General features: G+C 48.3%; 1 protein-coding gene across 1 annotated transcript in view; it reads right to left on the reverse strand.

Annotated features, from left to right (window-relative positions):
* The window catches only part of Dcdc2 (doublecortin domain containing 2), a 127,177-nt gene that overhangs the window by 58,709 nt on the left and 50,567 nt on the right, over positions 1-17,901 (reverse strand). The window contains exon 8 of the mRNA XM_015494068.2: positions 13,417-13,579. Coding sequence (XP_015349554.1) covers positions 13,417-13,579 — 163 coding nt within the window. The remainder of the gene's footprint in view (positions 1-13,416; positions 13,580-17,901) is intronic.

Here is a 17,901-nt window from a genome sequence, read left to right on the forward strand (position 1 = left end):
TAAAAAAAAAAAAAAAAAAAGAACTACAAATCAACATGAAAAAGGCGGTGGCAGGGGTGTGGACCGGCACCGCCACTTTGGAACACGGTTTGGCAAGATCTTTTAAAGGTGAAGCATGCACAGAGATGCACACGCTCACCAAAGACAACAGAGAAGCAACGCGGAAGTCACTGCGGTCGGAGGTGGGAGCGCAGTGCACAGCGCAGCAACACCGGGCGGCATGGGACCAGCCTGTCCCGCCATACAGTGGACGGACCCCACCCGCGTGATCCTGAGTGAAGGACATGGGACACAATCCGCTGCAACAGAGCGCGGATGATGGGGTTCCTCCAGGGGCTGTCGGGAGGGGAGGGGCTGCCCAGGTGCGCGCCTGCACCTGTCTCTGGCTGGGCTGATGCACCTCCACCTGGGAGGATGCATCCAGGGGTCTGCTTCTGATTCAGTGCAGACGCTCCCGGGTGCGTGCCTCCAGAGAGCTGCATGTTGCTGGTGATTGGAGTTGAGCAGAAGAGCGCCCAGGAGTGGAGCCAACAGCAGAGAGTGAGGGCCTGAGCCTGAGTGAACGGAGAGGGACCCACAGGATGGGCAACGTCTTGCCTTCATTTTGCTCCAGAAGCCACTATTTAAAGTTATGCGTCAACGTTTGATGTGAGAAATTAGAAATGTAAATAACCGTTAGTCCAAAGTGGCTTTTAAATTCTCTAATAATGGAAAATCCAATAGCATGTAGACAGCATTACACAAAGAATCATTTTACATTATAAACCGAGGAAAATTCATCAGCCCAGTGAGGTCTTAATAGACTCCATTTCTCACTAGAACCTTCCTAAGGCTGTTATCTTGCCAGCACAGTGCACCTATTCAGGGACCTTTCAGCCACACTTTTCTTATAAAAGTATAACATGATTGATTTTTTGGTTCTCCCTATGTGGAGCCATATATTACACCTAAGCTCCAATATTGATTTCTTAAGTCAAATAAGCAATCTTTCTTGTAACCTATTACTTTGCTGGAATTTGAATGAAACACCTCTGCTCACACTGACATAGGCCCACTCTGTCTCAGTGCTGTGGCAGAGGCCCCACTGATCTTCAAGCCACTGTGAGAGGTTTGATTAGCAAATATGATTCATCAAGCTAACCTGGATGAAGAAATTGTCATCCTTAACAACTGCCATGCCTAATTTCAAATAAAAACATGGCGACAGCTATAGGGCATTAGGAAAAATTGGGTCATTCTCTCATCAGACTTTCAGAGACTGACTCTGGGTTGGAAACTGAGGCAGAGAGGTCGGGTTAGACAATAAGGAGGCAGGGCCTGGCTCTCGGAAGCTTCACCAACCCAGACCAACGCGCACCGCAGCTCCTGCTTCTGCGTGAAGGAGATTCACCGTCCTGTGCAGTCCACTGGCTCTGGTGCCCGAGAGGAGGAAATGCTGGACTCTGAGGGATAGCTGAGAGTCTCGTAAAGAGAAGAGCAGTGGGAACTGGGAGTCTGTCCTGAGCACACACAGAAGACACACAGCAGAGACCTAACACCCGGACGCCCAGCGTGCACCGAGGACGCTGCTGGGAGAGGAGGCGGGAAGGAAGGGCCTCCAACGCGGGAAGTTCAGGAGGAGTCTGAACAGAAGGGGCTTCGGGTTCCTGAGCATCACCCCATCCCCCCGGGCAGCCTGATGGAGGACAGCACGGAGGGAGCCCTCGAGAGCCCTCGGAAGACCTCTGGTCTGCATGGGAGGGAAGGAGCAGACACCAGCAACCCCCAGAAGGCAAAACCAGTGGCCATGAGCTCTGGGTCGTGTGGACACGGGCCTGGAGAGGTCGGGGGACTCTAACATTAGCATCATTAAAACCGTGGCAGGAGTTAGAAAGGATCGGGGGCTGCCACCCACGAGACACAACGCCAACACCCCTCTCTGCTCCCTCCCCCCCAGCGCAGCCCACTCGGTGCGCAGCGGGCGGGGGACTCTGAGGTGGGGAAACCACTGCAGGGGACCTGGGCGTGGAGACTGCTGCGTTGAGCACGTGGATGTGAGGGGCGTGCGGGAAATGCAGCCAGAAGCAACTCCCAGTAGTCAAGAAAACGGGCCCTGATCTGAGAAAGGAGTCGGGCCCGGAAACCAGTGTGGAGCCTCTGTGATGAGGCCCTCGGCGAGGGATGCTCCATCATGGGAGACGGAAGGCGAGCAGGCCCAAGTCACAGTGTTGGGTGGTTCTGAGGAGCAGCGGCCTTCAGAGGGCACAGTGCAGACCCCCGTCACCCGCGTGGTTTTTACAAGAGTGCAAAGCAACTTTTGAGCAACCTGAGTCAGGATGTGAGAATAACATGACAAAGTTAAATAGTCAAGACAAATGCCCCACCACACACACACAAATAGGTGATTTTTCATTGTCCAAAAAGCATATTTCTAAACAACGTTTCCCTATTCACATTAAATCAAATACCAGTCTAAACTGGAGGGTTCGTCAACCTTTGACAACTGTTGGTTTAAAGTGAATCAGAGATTGAAAGTCAGCTCCATTTTACTTTTTCTATGCACAGAACTTCCTTTCTCAAATAAACATTCACCCCGACTCCCTGGTCAGATCTCTCCCTGTGTGTCCAAGCCTTTCAGGGTTCTCTGTCTGCCTCTGTCCCTATCCTCCTGGACCTGGAAGTATGGGGGAGTCTCCAGCTCCATTTGGGGCCTTATGAGAAAGCCCAGCCTTCCCCATTTCCATGCCCCTCCTCCAAAGAAGGTGCTCACCGGCCCACAGTCGGGGGAGTGAACGGGGAACCCAGAAGCACCTGTCCTGAGACTCTACCTGCGCTGGAGGTTATTTTTAGTCTTATATTTTCACTAGAAGGAGGAGGACTCTGCCTGTGCAGCTGACCTTCTCCTGCTGCCTCCGCCTGCCCCTGTCTAACCCTGCTGACCTTCTTCAGCTTCCTTACCGGTCCTGCAAGAGCCTCCTACTTGTGGCCACAGGTTAGAGGGCCACCTGCCTCTCAGGAGGGCAGGAAGGGGCTAGCTATCAAGGCAGCTGTCTTGGAGAAGGACTTCATAGAACTGGGTGAACCCTTGCCCCACCAGGCGCTCCCGTCTCAGGCCTCCACGTTTCTGACCCGGAGACCAATCCAGACTAATCCCCGTCTCGACGTAGGTAGGTCTCACCGGTAGCCTCCTTCGGCACTTCCCACTTTGCAAAGTGTTTTCTCACTTCATCAACGTTCCCTTGTTATAAAAATGCTGAATCGCCATGATCATGCCTCTAGATTGTAACCTCGGGGTGAACCTGGGAATGAAGTCTAAGGAGAATCTGATAATCTCCCAACTAATTTCTAAAAACTGAGCAGGCTACTTGCCTCCCAATCGAGCAGCTGCCTTACATCGATCTACCCACTAACTTTATCCCTTGTTCCTTCTGTCTGAGGTTTGCTCAGAAAGTAAAAATTCCTAAGAGATCAAGTCATCCGTCTAAAAGATACAGAGTACTGTACTGAGAGGGTTTTAGTTAGCAAACCCTCCCACCTGGAAACGCAATAAGTCTGGAACAAGCTGGGACAAAAGGCACCAGAGAAAAGATGGAGACTGTCTGTCAGTAAGGGTCGCCAGTGGTACCTGCTCAGCTCTCGACCCGGGAGGTGGCTGCTCATGGCTCCCAGAACCACATCAGCACACACCACTTTCTCCAACGCTGGACTGGATCGTTAACATTCTTAAGGGCAAATGGTAGGATTGTTTTATTTAAGAAAATCCCCATCGTTCCCTTTTGCTCCTAATGCTTTCTTGATCTAGTCTGACGTAGGAACTCTTGGGTCTTTTAATCGGATCTTTTTGGTGGTGTAAGTTACAGTGGAATAATCATTCGTTTTGAGATTGTAAAACTTTTACCTTACACAAAAAAGAACGATTTTGGGATTCCCAACTGTCGTCCCTCTTCTCCACATCCCTCATTCATCAGGTCCATTTTCAATCGTTGTCTTGCTGTTATTTGTTGGTGTTTGACTACAGAGTGACTCCAGCCCTGGTGATGGCCTGCCAGGGCTCTCACTTTCACCAGGGCCATGAGCCAAGGTCTGCCACGCCGTGCCAGGCACACCTGAGGATCCTCACTCCGACAGGCAGAGGGCTCAGGGCCTTGCCCTTGGCCTTGGCTTTACAGAAACGTGCAGCAATCGTCACAGCACATTTCAGCTATAAAAAACCGTAGGGTCTGACTAAAGTCACTAGAATCATGGGGAAGCTCTAAACTTGGGGCAGGGGGCTTCGGTTCACTTGCTGGGACACCTCAGAGACTAACGGCTGCTGGGTGTTCAAGGCCTCCTGGCTTGTAGCAGGTCCGAGGTGCTGAGTGTTCTACACCTGCCAGGCCAGGCGTTACTCTCTGCTGGACGCACAGTCCAACTAGAGGTGGAAAGCGGGCTGGGGCTCAGCGGTTCTGCACTTGCCTGGCATGCGTGAGGCACTGGGTTGGATTCTCAGCACCACATATAAATAAGTAAAGGTCTATGAACAATATATATATATATATATATATATATATATATATATATATATATATATNATATATATATATATATATGGCAGACTAACCCCAAAGGCCCATTTCCATCAGAAAAAAATTCTGGAGAACAGAAGACACAAAATAGGAGGAAAGTATCAGTAACCTAAAATAAGAAAGAATGCCCTGAAGAGTCTCAGCATTGAAGGACACAAGTTCCTAAACTTACAGACCCCGGGGTTTTTTTATTAAAGAGGTCTCAAACGTTTCTGTAAGAAAACAAACGTTCTCGGGCATCAAATCTATGCAGCAGACCCTGGGAGTGTCCCACCCCACCTTCAGGCCACCGCAGTCTCCTGCAGCTTCAGGCGCAGCTCCGGGGCCCTGGGCTGCTGGGTCTCTCCCCTGACGCCTTTGTCTGGCCACAGGAGTGGGGTGGACGGCAGGGATGCTGCTCCAGTGCAGCCCGCAGCCAGGGAAGGGCGGGAATCCCCCTGTGGGACCACTCCCAGGTGTGTGTGGTGTTGTGTGTGTGGGCGTGTGGGGTGATTGTGTGGTGGGTGTGTGGTGTTTTGTGTGGTGTTTGGGGTTTATGTGTTAGCATGTGGTGGGTGTGTGGTGTTTTGTGTGTGTGTTGGGTGTGGCACTGTGAGCATGGGTGTGTGTGCGGTGTGTGTGGTGAGGGGAGAATGCCATGGGATTGAGAAGAGTGCAGAGGGGGTGTCAGACCCCATGGAGAAAGGATTCTGTAGCCTGGACCCTGGCTCTACCCTCTCCTTCCAGGAAGGTGACAGCCGTGTCTTGGGGCCGTGACGGGGCACTCACTCTCCTTTGGAGCACTGAGGGTACACAGGTTTAGTGACGTGGAATCTCACCCCTGCTGCGCTGCAGGAACGTGAGGGCTCCCCACTGCCGCTGGGAGTCCACCTTCCCATCACTAGTAAACGGGACTCTCAGTCCCATGTGCACATGCCACTGTGCATTAATGTGCCATTTGCTGATCGATGGCACAGCAGATGGCAGCCCTGAAGGACACGGGATCCAGAGTTATGCACCTGGTCTGAGCTGCGGAGCCCAGACGCAGCCTCTGCAGTCGGAATGAGCCGCCCGCTGACTTGGCCCCAGCTTTCAGGTCTTCCTGGTCTTCATGAATGACACCTGCCCACCTCCCGCACCGACTGGGAATCCTCAAAGACCTTCAGTCAGGTCCTGATGCCCACGGCGGCACCCGGAAAATGTCAGCTGTCCTGTTAGCGACTGACCTGGTCAGACCACACAAAAAGAAGATGTCCCGCCTCCTTTTAGAGAACCTCCCCTGCCCTCCGGCCTTCAGAACCCCTTGCCCGTTTTGTACCCCAAGGCTGGGCTCCAGAGAACTATGATCCCACAGATGCTCCTCAGTAACAAGGACCAAGGTAAGAAAAAGCATGAACTGCCGCTACAGGAGTCCTGAGGAGTCCTGGAGTGAAGCAGATGGCCTCAGGTTGCGTGGTCCAGCGTCCAGGGTCCTATGTGACCGTGGAGCTCTCTTTACGAGGAACACCTGCAAAACTCCAGGCAGCGACGGCTCCACGCACGGGCCCTTCTGGGGGAAGTCACAGGGAGCCTCCGCCTTAGAACCATCCAGAAGCTCTAAGCTGTCCCGAGGGCTATGAGGCGGGCAGGCTGCTGGCCCCGTCACAGCTTGGATCTGAAATGTGCCCCAAAGCCCAGGTGCTAGGGGCTTGGTCACTGGCCGGTGGTGCTCTTAGAAGGCGGTGGAACCTTTACAAGGCAAGGCCTAGTGGAGAGAAGTGAGGTCACTAGGGTCATGCCCCGAGGGAATATTGGGACCCAGACCCTTCCTGTCCATTTTGCTTCCCAGCCACCATGAGGTAAGCAGCTTTCCTCCACCACCTGTCCCCTGCCAAAATGTTTTCCTGGCCGTGGAGACAGCTGACTATAGACTGAAACTTTGAGCCAAAATAAACATTTCTTCATTGCAAGCTGATTTTCTCAGGTATTTTATCACAGCAACAAAAAGCTGGCTAACACACCCGTCTAGCAAAGGCCTCAGGAATTATCTTCCAGGATTTGGGTAGAGGCTGCTTGTTTCTTCCTGTGGCACCAGCACCCTCCACGAGACGGCTTTCCCTTTGTGTCAGCCCCATTACTGTTAAGTAGAACAAGGTCAAGGAGAAGGCCAGCTCCAATCAGCGCAAGCCTGTAAGAGGCGGAGGGCACCTGTCTCAGAGTGAAAAGTGGTTTTTATGATGACCTTTTAAAGGGTACGAAATCTTGCCCCATTTCACAGAAACAATTTGGTATTATCAACCATTGTACAAGATAAAAATAAATGGACAGTTTTAAGCTTTTGAGCTGGGAAATTCAAAAGTATTCTCTAGATATCTTATTGTCATCTTTATCCCTGTTGTGATAACACAAAGCAAGGTGATTTGCCATAAAGGTTATGTCTTATGCTGAAAACAACTAGGGCAACCAAGAAGGATAAAAATAGTCATATATAAAGTAGGCCACAGGCCACAGAGAAGTCCCAGCATATTACACAGTGGGGAGATATCCCTTCCCTATCTTGCAGAACCCCACAGTCTTCAGTATACTCTCCCAGACCCCACAGAAATGCACTTAGGCAGAAATGGCCCTGCTTTCTTGTGGTGTGCTGCGACTTCTAAGAAATGACTTAATGCCAAGGGAGGGAAAATGTCAATGCTGCAAGGCAAAACACATTTTCACATTGATGGGTGGCGGATGGAGTTTGGTCACTGAGATGGAGAAGGTAAATTGGTTCAACTTCATTGAGAAAAAGTTCTTGACAAGGGTAGACTTTTGGAAGAAAAGTGTGAACACTCCAAGCAACCAGTAGGAAGGAGGAAAACGGAGCTGCCCTGGGGAGGAGCAGAGCATCCAGGACACAGCAGGCCCTCAGCGAACCCTTACTGCAGACGTGGAAGGGCACCTTGGGAAAAGGGTGGGGTTCCTGAGACTCGCGCAGCTGGGGAAGGGCTTCAGAGAAGGGCCTGGGTTGGGAGAGTCCGAGTCCCAGGGTGTCTAAGTAACGGCTTTAGAAAAAAGAATGGGGTCACTTGATAAATAAACTAGAGCTCAGCTTAAAAAATACCCATCTTTTTCAAGGTTCCCAACCTTTGGGTCTGAGTGCTGCAGACAGACTCAGCCTGGGACAGCTTGTGGGAGGCTGCAGAAGACCCTGTGACCCCAGACTGCTGGGAGGAAACTCTCCTTGTCATAACTCTCAAATCATTGAAGCTCTCAAATCATTGTCTTCCCGGAGCCCTGGAGCATGGGAGAGGAGGAAATGGGAAACCCACAAAAAGGCTCGACTGTCACTAAAGGGAGATGCGTGAAAGCAAGCACAGGTAAGCATCCCCCGCTCCTCCCCATGCCCCTGCAGGCCCCATATGGACACGCCCACCCCTATCCTGCAGAGTGACAGTCTGGCAGCTCGCAGAAATCATTAGCCACCAACATATCCTCTGACCCTTCATAAGACGGTCTCTCCTCTTTTCCTCCCATTCACAAAACTAGGAAACACTATTCATCTATTCCAAGGATTTGTAAATGGAGTTCATAAAATATCAGATTGATATCCACCACGGGGACATTGCAAAGTTTGGGTACCAGAACTGTACCATCACTCAACAAGTGCAATCAATTATCACCTCAATCTAGTCACAATTGACCAACATATACACAAACACACACACGCACACGCATGCACACACACGCACACGCATGCACACAGGATACTCTGCTAAATGTGTATCTCTGTCCCTCACATGAGGCTGATGGTCAGGAGCTACTGTTGCTCCAGTGGACAGGCCTGGTAGGAGGAAGAGCGAGTTGAGGAGGGACAAGGGGTCAGAAATCCCATGACTACTTCTCTTCCAACCCCCACTGTGCCACCCTGAAGATGGGCATCCCGAGGACACTCATGATGGCAGACTGGCCAAGCCTCCCTCTGGGCCCTACCTCAGAGCCCATGATGAAACTCCAGGGGACCCAACTTTGGTCTCTCTGAAATGTGGATGCCTCATGTGACAGTCTTTGCTTGGCCAGGACCAGTGTGAGTGTGGACCTGCCTTTTATCTACAGGAGGCTACAGAAGGACTCAGACCTGGCTTTGGAGGCAGCAGAATAGGGAATGCTATGGAATCTGCGGCCCTGGGGAGGGGTGAGAAGGGAAAAGCCCCACTTAGGAGCAAGGACAATGTCTGAGAAGAGAGGGCGGAAAGCCACGCCTAGAAGCAGCAGGCTGGTGCCAGCTGTGTCATTCCCAGCTGGGCACATGATTCCTTCCCCGTCAGCAACTTCCCTGCACACAGTAGGCACTTTACATGGTGCTGCGGGTATAATAAGATGATTTGGAGGAACACTGGGCTGCATAGGATGGTATGAGCCATACAGAGAAAATGTGATCCAAGCCCCAAACACCTACTTACGATGGATTTCTGGGATAGTCTTACAAAGGTTTGGGATATCCATGTAATTCAAGTTCATCCAAGTACATGGGATATCCATGTAATTCAACACCTCATGAACTTCTCCTTTTGAGGGAAAAAAAAATCTTCATGCCACAATCCTACACTATATAAAAACCCCCAAAAGAACTTACTACAGAGGTCTCAACCTCTCAGCACTAAAGTGGCTGACCAAATACTCATTCTGACACTGACTTTTATTGCTAGAAGTTGAATTCTACCATAAGCACACGAGGAGTGACTCAAGTCTTGCTGTGCTAGAATCTTGCTGCATGACATGTCACCAGTGAGTGGATCGTCACCGTATGGGAACCGCCCATCCTGCATCTTTTCATTACACTTGACGTGATAAAGCTGGCCCACCTCCCACAGCACATTTTGCCATCGAGGTGAAAGTTAAGATCAGTGAAGGAACAGAAAGTGTGTATGTCCTGTCACCGGGGGAGTGTGGCAGCAGGAGACACAGGCAGACCTACGTCTTCCCCGAGCAGGTGGACCAGGACCAGCGCCAGCCTCGCCATGGCAGCTGGGCGCCTATTCCACATTCTCTTCTGGGACAAAACTCCCCTTTCAGGGCTGAGACCCGGGAGAGCACATTTCCCAGATGTGCCTCTGGTTCGTCAGCAGGGTCTCCTGGGACCCGGAGCTGTACAAGCACCTGAGCTGATACAAGGTCGAACCCAAGAACTCAAGTTCCAGTGCCGTCTGACTCTGCGCCCCAGGACACTGACACTCGGGATGGATTGCAGTCAGGCTTCCCTCGCTCCCTGTGCAGGTTGTAGCTATTAGGAAACTCAAGAGCATGACTGCTCAAGGGCAGTCACTCAACAAGGTCATCATATCCAGACATCTGTCTGCAGGCACTGCAACTGCTCCCAACCATTCATCAGGAGTCCAAATATCACAAGTCCCCTGGCAACTCGCACAGAACAACACTGGGAATAAGTTAGGGACAGCATCAGGAAGGACACTAGTCCTCCAGTGTGTGTGCACAGTGTGTGTATGTGTGTGTGTGTGTGTACATGCACATCCTGTGTGCAAACTGAAAGACAACCACACAGCCTTCAAAAGATGGCAGACTTTGCTTCTTATCACACCTTAGTATTTTGCCTTTAAAAAGTCCTCATAATTATCAATACAGCACAAGTTGTAGCAATCCAGACAGGCAATTATCTTCTCGACATTTCCAGACTACACTCACTATACTTTCTGTGTTCCATGGACTCTAAAAGCACCCAATTTTTTCATGTACCAAATATTAATAATATCCGTGGATATAACTGGTCATCCAAAATGCCTTCAAAGCACTCACCATTACTATTTAGCTCACATTGTAGGGAGCAGCCAGTTAACACCTCTAAAACACACCTGGAGGCACCCTAACTCAAGTGGAAAGTGTAACAAAACGTGCAGGCCACTTAAGCTGGTGTTTAAATGCGGCACTAAAAATGCATTTCACACCCAACTTCATCAATCACCAGCCGATCTTACTTTGCATCTTGGCTACCAAAAGAAAATGGGATTCGTTTCCCTGAAGAAATATGTCACGGCTCTGCTTGAATTATTAAGCTTTACTACTACAGAGAGAAACAGAGTCAAAAAAAAAAAAAAAAAAGGAAGGGAAATAAAATTAGATCCAGGTTGCCATCTACAGTCTGATAGCAGCACTGCTCATTCACACAGCACTTGATACTGAGTATCAGTATCTGCAGTTAAATAAAAGACAACGTGTGGCTACGAATTTAATTATGATACATCAAGCTGAGAACAGGATGGAGGAAAAAAAACTGGATCAATCATCTCATAATTCAACATATGCTAGATATTCCTTCACCCTACCAAAACTTAATGCTTTGAAATAAAATGGAAGCACTTGCTTACCATCAAATTTTACATGTATTTTAACTTAGAAAAAGGTATGTAGATTTCCTCCTAAAACCAAACTCGCATTTTTCCTCATGACCTTGACCTCTCATGCCCTCACATTCATTTTGCTTCAAATCTTTATTACTTTTACCTTCTCCAGGAGCTGCAGCCCTCTTAAGATACGAGCACTAGAAAGCACACACTTGCTTCTAATAATCAAATGGACGGCCTTAAAATAAAAAGCAACTTCAATCATAAATAAATAGGAAGACTGATTTGGGGGACAGAGAGAGAAGGACTTTTGATATTATAATCTGGAGATTTTCTCTAGCCAAGACATAGGGAGGGAGAGCATGGGATTTTCAGTAGTATGGACTCTGGGTGCAATGCTTAAGCTTATCAAGTGACAGCTGAATCTAGAGAACTACTCAAAATGTTTTTTCATTTTTCCTGGGGGGGGGGGAATGGTTTGGGAAGCAGAGATTCATTTTCCAGGCTGTATGATCTTTCTTATCAGGATGAAAAGATACAAAAGGCTTTGTTCTAAACTCTTAGACATGCCTTCTAGATCAGCAGTATAAGACTCTTCCGGAGAAAAAGAAAATCAGCATAAAACCTTCATTGGAAGGCACCAGGAGCTGTTGGGTGGTCCGTGAGATCAGCAGTTTGAACACCTGTCATCTGCACATCACTAGCACAGACAGGCAGTTGTCGGGAACAAGCGCAGGATTCTCCTAGGACTGGGCCGAACGCAGAGGATCTCTACCTTTGCCCAGTACTTTAGCAAAGTGACTTGCTTCAATATGAAACACAGTTTTGGTATTTTCATGCCACAGATACAAATGTTGTTGACAACTGTGAATTTCTACAAAAGCAAAAATACTGAGAGTTGTGTTTTTTAATCAAGGTTGCTTTCCTCTGAAGGACAAGGTCAACATGGCCTCATGTGTTCCCAAGTCTCTACAAATAATGTAAGCTGAAAAGATAATTATTCCCTTTCCTCCCAGGGATGAATACTAATCCAAAGACTTTTTAAAAATATAGTGGAAGCAGGAATTGGGATTGCCATAAGCTAATAGGAGCCTTGCAGATAATAAGTAAATAACATCTCCTTTAAGCCTTTCAGTCAATAATTCCTGAAAAGTTTTTTAAAGGTCCTGTTTCTTAGTGGATTTTATAGTATCACAGAGAATTATCCATTTTCAAGTTGCATTATTCATTCATTCAACATTTAGTAAGTGCCTCATAGCTATTAAACTTGCACCAGAATTAGGGATTAAATATTTAAAAAAACAAACAAGGAAAAACCTAGTAAGACAGGGCCTTGGGGGCTCCCGATCTGGTATATACTGACTAAAATTGAGCCTCTGTTATTTATAATGTTCAAGGTTCAGCATGTCCGTCCAGGCTAATTTCTTTTCTTTGGTTCTTGCCATGTAACAGGCACTCAATAACCAAGCGCCACCTGTATGCCTCCCCCCAGCCTCCTTATCTCCCGGTCTCTGAAAAGGATGGTACAAGTGTAAAGATAAGCAACATCTTAAAGATAAATCATAATGTGATCCCACATTTGGGAGATACATAATGAGGCCCAGCACAGACAGACAGGCTGCCCAACATCAAGAGCAGGAGGAGAATCTAGGATGCCTGCTTGTAGCCAGTCGCCCTCACCTAAAGCTGTGAAGATGTCCCTCCCCACCTGGTGGAACTGCTCCCATCTGACCTCCACGTTTAACCTGGCCTCGAAGGTCCTCCCTCCTCTGGTCAACGCTCACAGGAGTCAGGCTTCCCCTCAGTTCTCAGCCTGCACTGGCTGCCGGCAATTCCCGTGACTCTGGAGGCAACGGGAGCTCCCGGGTAAGTCAGGGCCCGTCTGTGAATCTGAACCCTTATCCATCCACGCTCCTCCCACCCACAGCGTGTCCCCCTGGCAGGGTGCAGGAGTGGGTCCCAGGGGAGGCAGGAAGCAGTCGCTCCGCTGGGCCCCCAGCACCACTCCACTCTCAGGAGCTCACCCAGCTGACAACATGCCAGAAGGAGACCAGCACTCTGCAGGACTTCCCCCGGAACTCCCTGCTTGCGTCACATACCTCATTAGTTCATCACACTTTGTCTCATGCTCGAGAAATCTCAGACTAACGCAGATTTTGGTTCATTTACACGGCATTTGTTGGCGAGGATCAGGAAGTATCAGCAGTTTTCTTTGAAAACTCTCATATGTAACAGTAAGGAGTATCTTCTGTGGACCCAAAGTAGCAAACCAGGGACTTCATTTTTTGCTAATTTTTTTATTTTTTTGGTCCTGGGGATTGAACCCAGGGGTGCTCTGCCACTGAGCCACATCCCCAGCCTTTTTATTTTTTTTATTTTGAGACAGGGTCTCACTAAGTTGCTTAGAGTCTTGCTAAGTTGCTGACACTGGCCTTGAACTTGCAATCCCCCTGCCTCAGCCTCCAGAACTGTTGGGATAACAGGTATGCTCACTGCACCCAGCTAATAATTAGAAGTGCATCACAGTCTTAAAATAATAATAAGTAATAACAGCAATACAACAAGAACAAACTCACCACTGTCAGGCAGCATTTCTTGTGCATTCTTCAACTTGACATTTTGTTTTGACTTTCTTGATTTCTCTGAATTCGGGACTTCTTTTTTCCCTTTTCTCTTCAGAGGCTGAGGAGACGAGTTGTCACTGGACCCAACTGTCGACTTAGATTGGCGATCATTTCCCTAAACAGCAAAAGATTAGACCCTTATTGCAGGCTAAGGAACTCCCAACTCAGCAACAGCTGACAATAGTCAAGTGCCTAATATGCACCAGGTATGCACAGAGCTGCTCTACCAGTCTTCAAGCTGTCTGTGAGGCAGGTCCTGTGGCCACCTGTGGCCACCTGTGGTGTGGATGAGGAAGTGAGGCTTGCAGCTCCAGCCTGCCGGGTAAGGAGCAGAGGTGACTACTCCAAAGCCCAGGGCAGTCAGCTGCCACAGCCACCCTCCACTCCTGCGCCCTTCTTGTTTGGGGGGTACTGGGGATTGAACTCGGGGGCACTGGACCACTGAGCCACATCTGCAGCCCTCTTTTATATTTTATTGGAGACAGGGTCTCACTGAGTGGCTTAGCACCTCGCTAAATTGCTGAGACTGGCTTTGAACTCGAGATCTTCTTGCCTCCATCTCCAGAGCCGCTGGGATTACAGGTGTGCGCGGCTGCACCCGGCCTCCTGCGCCCTTCTTAACTAACTGGCACGTGCACACATCAGTATCATAGGCAGGCCCGGCGTGTGAAAATGCTCCACTAGGAACTCCTCTGTTGGCGGTGAGCAAGATCTCAGAATCACACATCCAGAGTGATACACAGACACAAGCAGCTCAGGGCCACATGTCCCTCCACTCACTCCCACTTGTCCCTGTTTCTGCAAGGCAGCCACAAGCCACCATGCTTTTGGTGATTGCCTCTGGTCCCCACAGGCCTCTTGCAATAAAGACCTTGTACCTTCTGGGAATGGGCTCCTCAGCACAAGGATGAGGCTGAGACTCGGAGGCCCCCATCCCAGCCCCAGTACAGCTTCTGGGGAGCCATGGAACACTCTCTATGGTGGTCACTACAGGAAGGAAGAGCTGCACTGACACTCAGCCACTACTTGGTCACTGCACCAACAAGAACCTCCCCCTAGTGAGGTGACGCTGGTCCTCAGATGCCCAGTGCTAAACTCACCTGAATGTATAAGGGGTGGGCGGTAGATAGTGAAGAGTTGGTCATGGGCTGGGGCTATCACTCAGTCGGCAGTGTGCTTGCCTTGCATGCTCAAGGCCCTGGGTTCAATCCCCAGCACCACAAAAACAAACAAAATAACAAAAAACAGAAATCCCCGTTGGTCAGAGCTCCACTTTGCCACTACCTCTGGGGACATAGACTGACTTCTCTCCTCTTTGAGCCTAGGTTGAATGGGGCTAATGTACCTGCCCAAAGGCCTATCATGAATATGCAGGGGACAGTTTATAAAGGGACCGGGGGACTGGCGTGGAGCCTGATGGTGAGGTGGGAAGGCCTTCTCCAACAGCAGAGAGTAGGCGTCTCTTCCTTAAAAACCACATCACACTTGTGCCATATTAGGTGCAATCTTCATGCAACATCTGTACTATGCTAGGATCTGAAAATAAATGTAGTGATATTAAATAAACAAATCTGCCTAGAAACCTATTAGAACTGCTCATTTTAAACATTTATATATTCAGCCATCCAGAAGCATTTAAATGGTTTTAGCCATCACCCAATTAAGAATAGAAAAATGCTCAGCCTTACAAATGAAGTTATTTATGCTATTTTGTCATAGCCTACAAGAAAATGAATTATGCATAGATTTATTAACAGAATGAAAACTTGTCCAAATCTATAACACTTTTGCATAATTTAATTTCCTATTCCAACTGCAATTTAAACATACAGTTTCCATTTAATTACTGCATTAACTACAACCAGACTTTTTTTTTTTTCTTTTCCCCATGATTCTTTCTTGCAAGGCCGTAAACTGTCTGGCAGAGGAAATAGATAATATGATTCCAGAGGAGGTTCCACATCCATTAATCAAGTCCATTATCCTGGTCTATTTCCAATATTTTAAAATTATAAAAGCAATGGGTGAGGGGAACAACCCTGCTCAAGCCATTGGCAAGTACTAGAAGGTTCTGAGGTGCACAGGCTAGAGTCGAAGGGAACCCATCAGGTGCAAGACTCGGGAGCACAGCAAGTGGCTTTCCATAGCTCTCCAAGAAAAGTATTGCTTGAGAAAGGGGAGAAACAAGGCAGGAAAAGGAAGGCCCGTCCTGGGATGCCTAACATTGATATAATTTTACAAGCCACCTCTCATGTTGAATATTCAGTGAAATTATGACTTTTCCATTTCTGATAGGGATGCTCACAAGGCGATATGGGAGCATTAAGAAGGACCAATTGACTAAACAGCTACATCAGGCATGTCTTTGATGACTGACGTCCACTCTGCACTCAATTATTGAGAGAGATAATTCCTCTCCAGGCAACGGCAAGTAAAAATTAAACTACACCGAGAAAAGGGAGAGAATCATTTTGTATTTAGGAGACTGAAAAGAATTCAAATGCTTTCTTTGAAAAAAGAAAAAAACATTGATTCATCTAAAATCTTAATAATATAAAAAATAACTATATGAAAATTATATGTAAGTGGCATGATATATTTTCAGACTTGTTTATCTCAGAATATGATAGATGAGTTATATGTAGTTATAGAGAGAAGGAAAAGGGGGAGCAGGTGCATTTTTTTGTTTTGTTTTAGGCAGGGGATACTAGGAATTTAACCCAGGGGCATTTTATCACTGAAATACATCCCCTGCCCTTTTTAATTTTTATTTTGACACAGAGTCTCATTGAGTTTCTTAAGGCCTTACAAAGTTACTGAGGCTAACCTCTAACTTGCAATCCTCCTGCCTCAACCTCCCGAGCTTCTGGGATTACAGGTGTGCACTACCAAAGCTGGCTGTTTTTTTGTGTTTGGGGGGGTTGTTTGTTTGGTTTTTGTTTGTTTGTTTTTCTTTTCTGAGGCTCCACATTTGATTTGTGACTTGGATACAGGGGGATAGATAGTCATTGCTCTTTGGGAGGCATAAGAGAGAGGGGAGTTTTGCCAAGTCATACAGCTGTGCTAGTCAGTAAAACAATATTATTGAGTGGTTCGTATGTGCTACATACACACTAACCAAATGTTTACCAAATGTGTGATGAAGTATTATGATCAGTATTTTATAGCTAAAGGAATACCTTTCTCAAGGTATGATTTTTCTACTACACCAAAGCTTTCTAATGCCCAAGATGCTCAAAACACCTACGATACATATGGTTTCCAAAACAGCCATCCCAGAAGTAAAACATCATGAAAATTTCTCAGAAAGGGAAGAATCGAGAAGGCCTAATTTTATAGATGTCTTACAAAGAAAAATTAGCCACAGGGCTATGCTTCAACCCTGTGCTTCTACCTTCTGTCTCACACACACAATTGTTATTAGGAATAGCAATCCCCTAGCTCACACGTACCAAACACAAACAAGCTGGGCAGCTCAGCATTGCCTGTAACCCCAGCAGCTGGAGAGGCTGAGGCAGGAGGCCAGCCTCTGAACTGAGCAAGCTCCTGTCTCAAACTGAAAAATAAAAAGGGCTGGGGATATGGCTCAGGGGTAAAGTGCCCCTGGGTTCAATTCCCAGTTCCAAAAACAAAACAAAGCCAAAAAATATAGCCCTTCAATCACCTGTATCCTAAGAGGACTGGGGCTTCAAACTGTTTTATTATTATTATTTTTTTAATATTTGCAATACCCTAGGATCTTTCCAACAAGACCCAACCTACTCCAGTTTCTTCGCACGGCCACAGTAGACCCATTTCCAGCCCTCACAACAAATGTGCCTAAAACATCAAGCGTGAGATGATTGTAGGAGGGGTTTGCCTCCTGAGCCTTGTGCCCATCCGGGACTGCGTTTCCCCCGTGTTGGAGGAATGTACCTTAGTGTTCATAACTTGCTTCACAGTGGCTTTGTGGTGCACATCCGTCATAGTAACCGTGCAGGTCTTTATCAAAAGCTTAGAAATTATACTGGATCCTGTAAATTAGCGACTATAGGCTGTAATGGCCAAAGGATAATAAGGACGACCCGCGCGCGCGGCGTCCTCTCCTCCACTGGAGGGCGCGTGGAGGCTGCGAGGTGCGGAGGACCGCCCTCCGACCGGGGTTTTCAAACTCAGCAAAACTCGAGATCTCATTCATTCTACCTTCCTTCTGTTTCTAAGGGTAGGGTCGCAGTGACTCTCAGCCTGTGCGGGGCTTTGCGCAACATGCTCCCGGGTGGTCCCTGCCCGGGGCAGCTCAGCGCTCACCCGCAGAGCGCACGGTGTGGACCAGTGCCTCCTGGGCCGGGCCCACCGTCCCCTTCAGCAGCAGAGCAATTCCTAGAAAGCCGGGGGGGGGGGGGGGGTACGGGACATTGATAATAGCCTTGTGCTCTGTCCAATGGCTGGCAGAGTCCC

Source organism: Marmota marmota, unplaced genomic scaffold (genome assembly GCF_001458135.2).
Source record: "Marmota marmota marmota unplaced genomic scaffold, marMar, whole genome shotgun sequence".
Classification (NCBI taxonomy): Eukaryota; Metazoa; Chordata; class Mammalia; order Rodentia; family Sciuridae; genus Marmota; species Marmota marmota.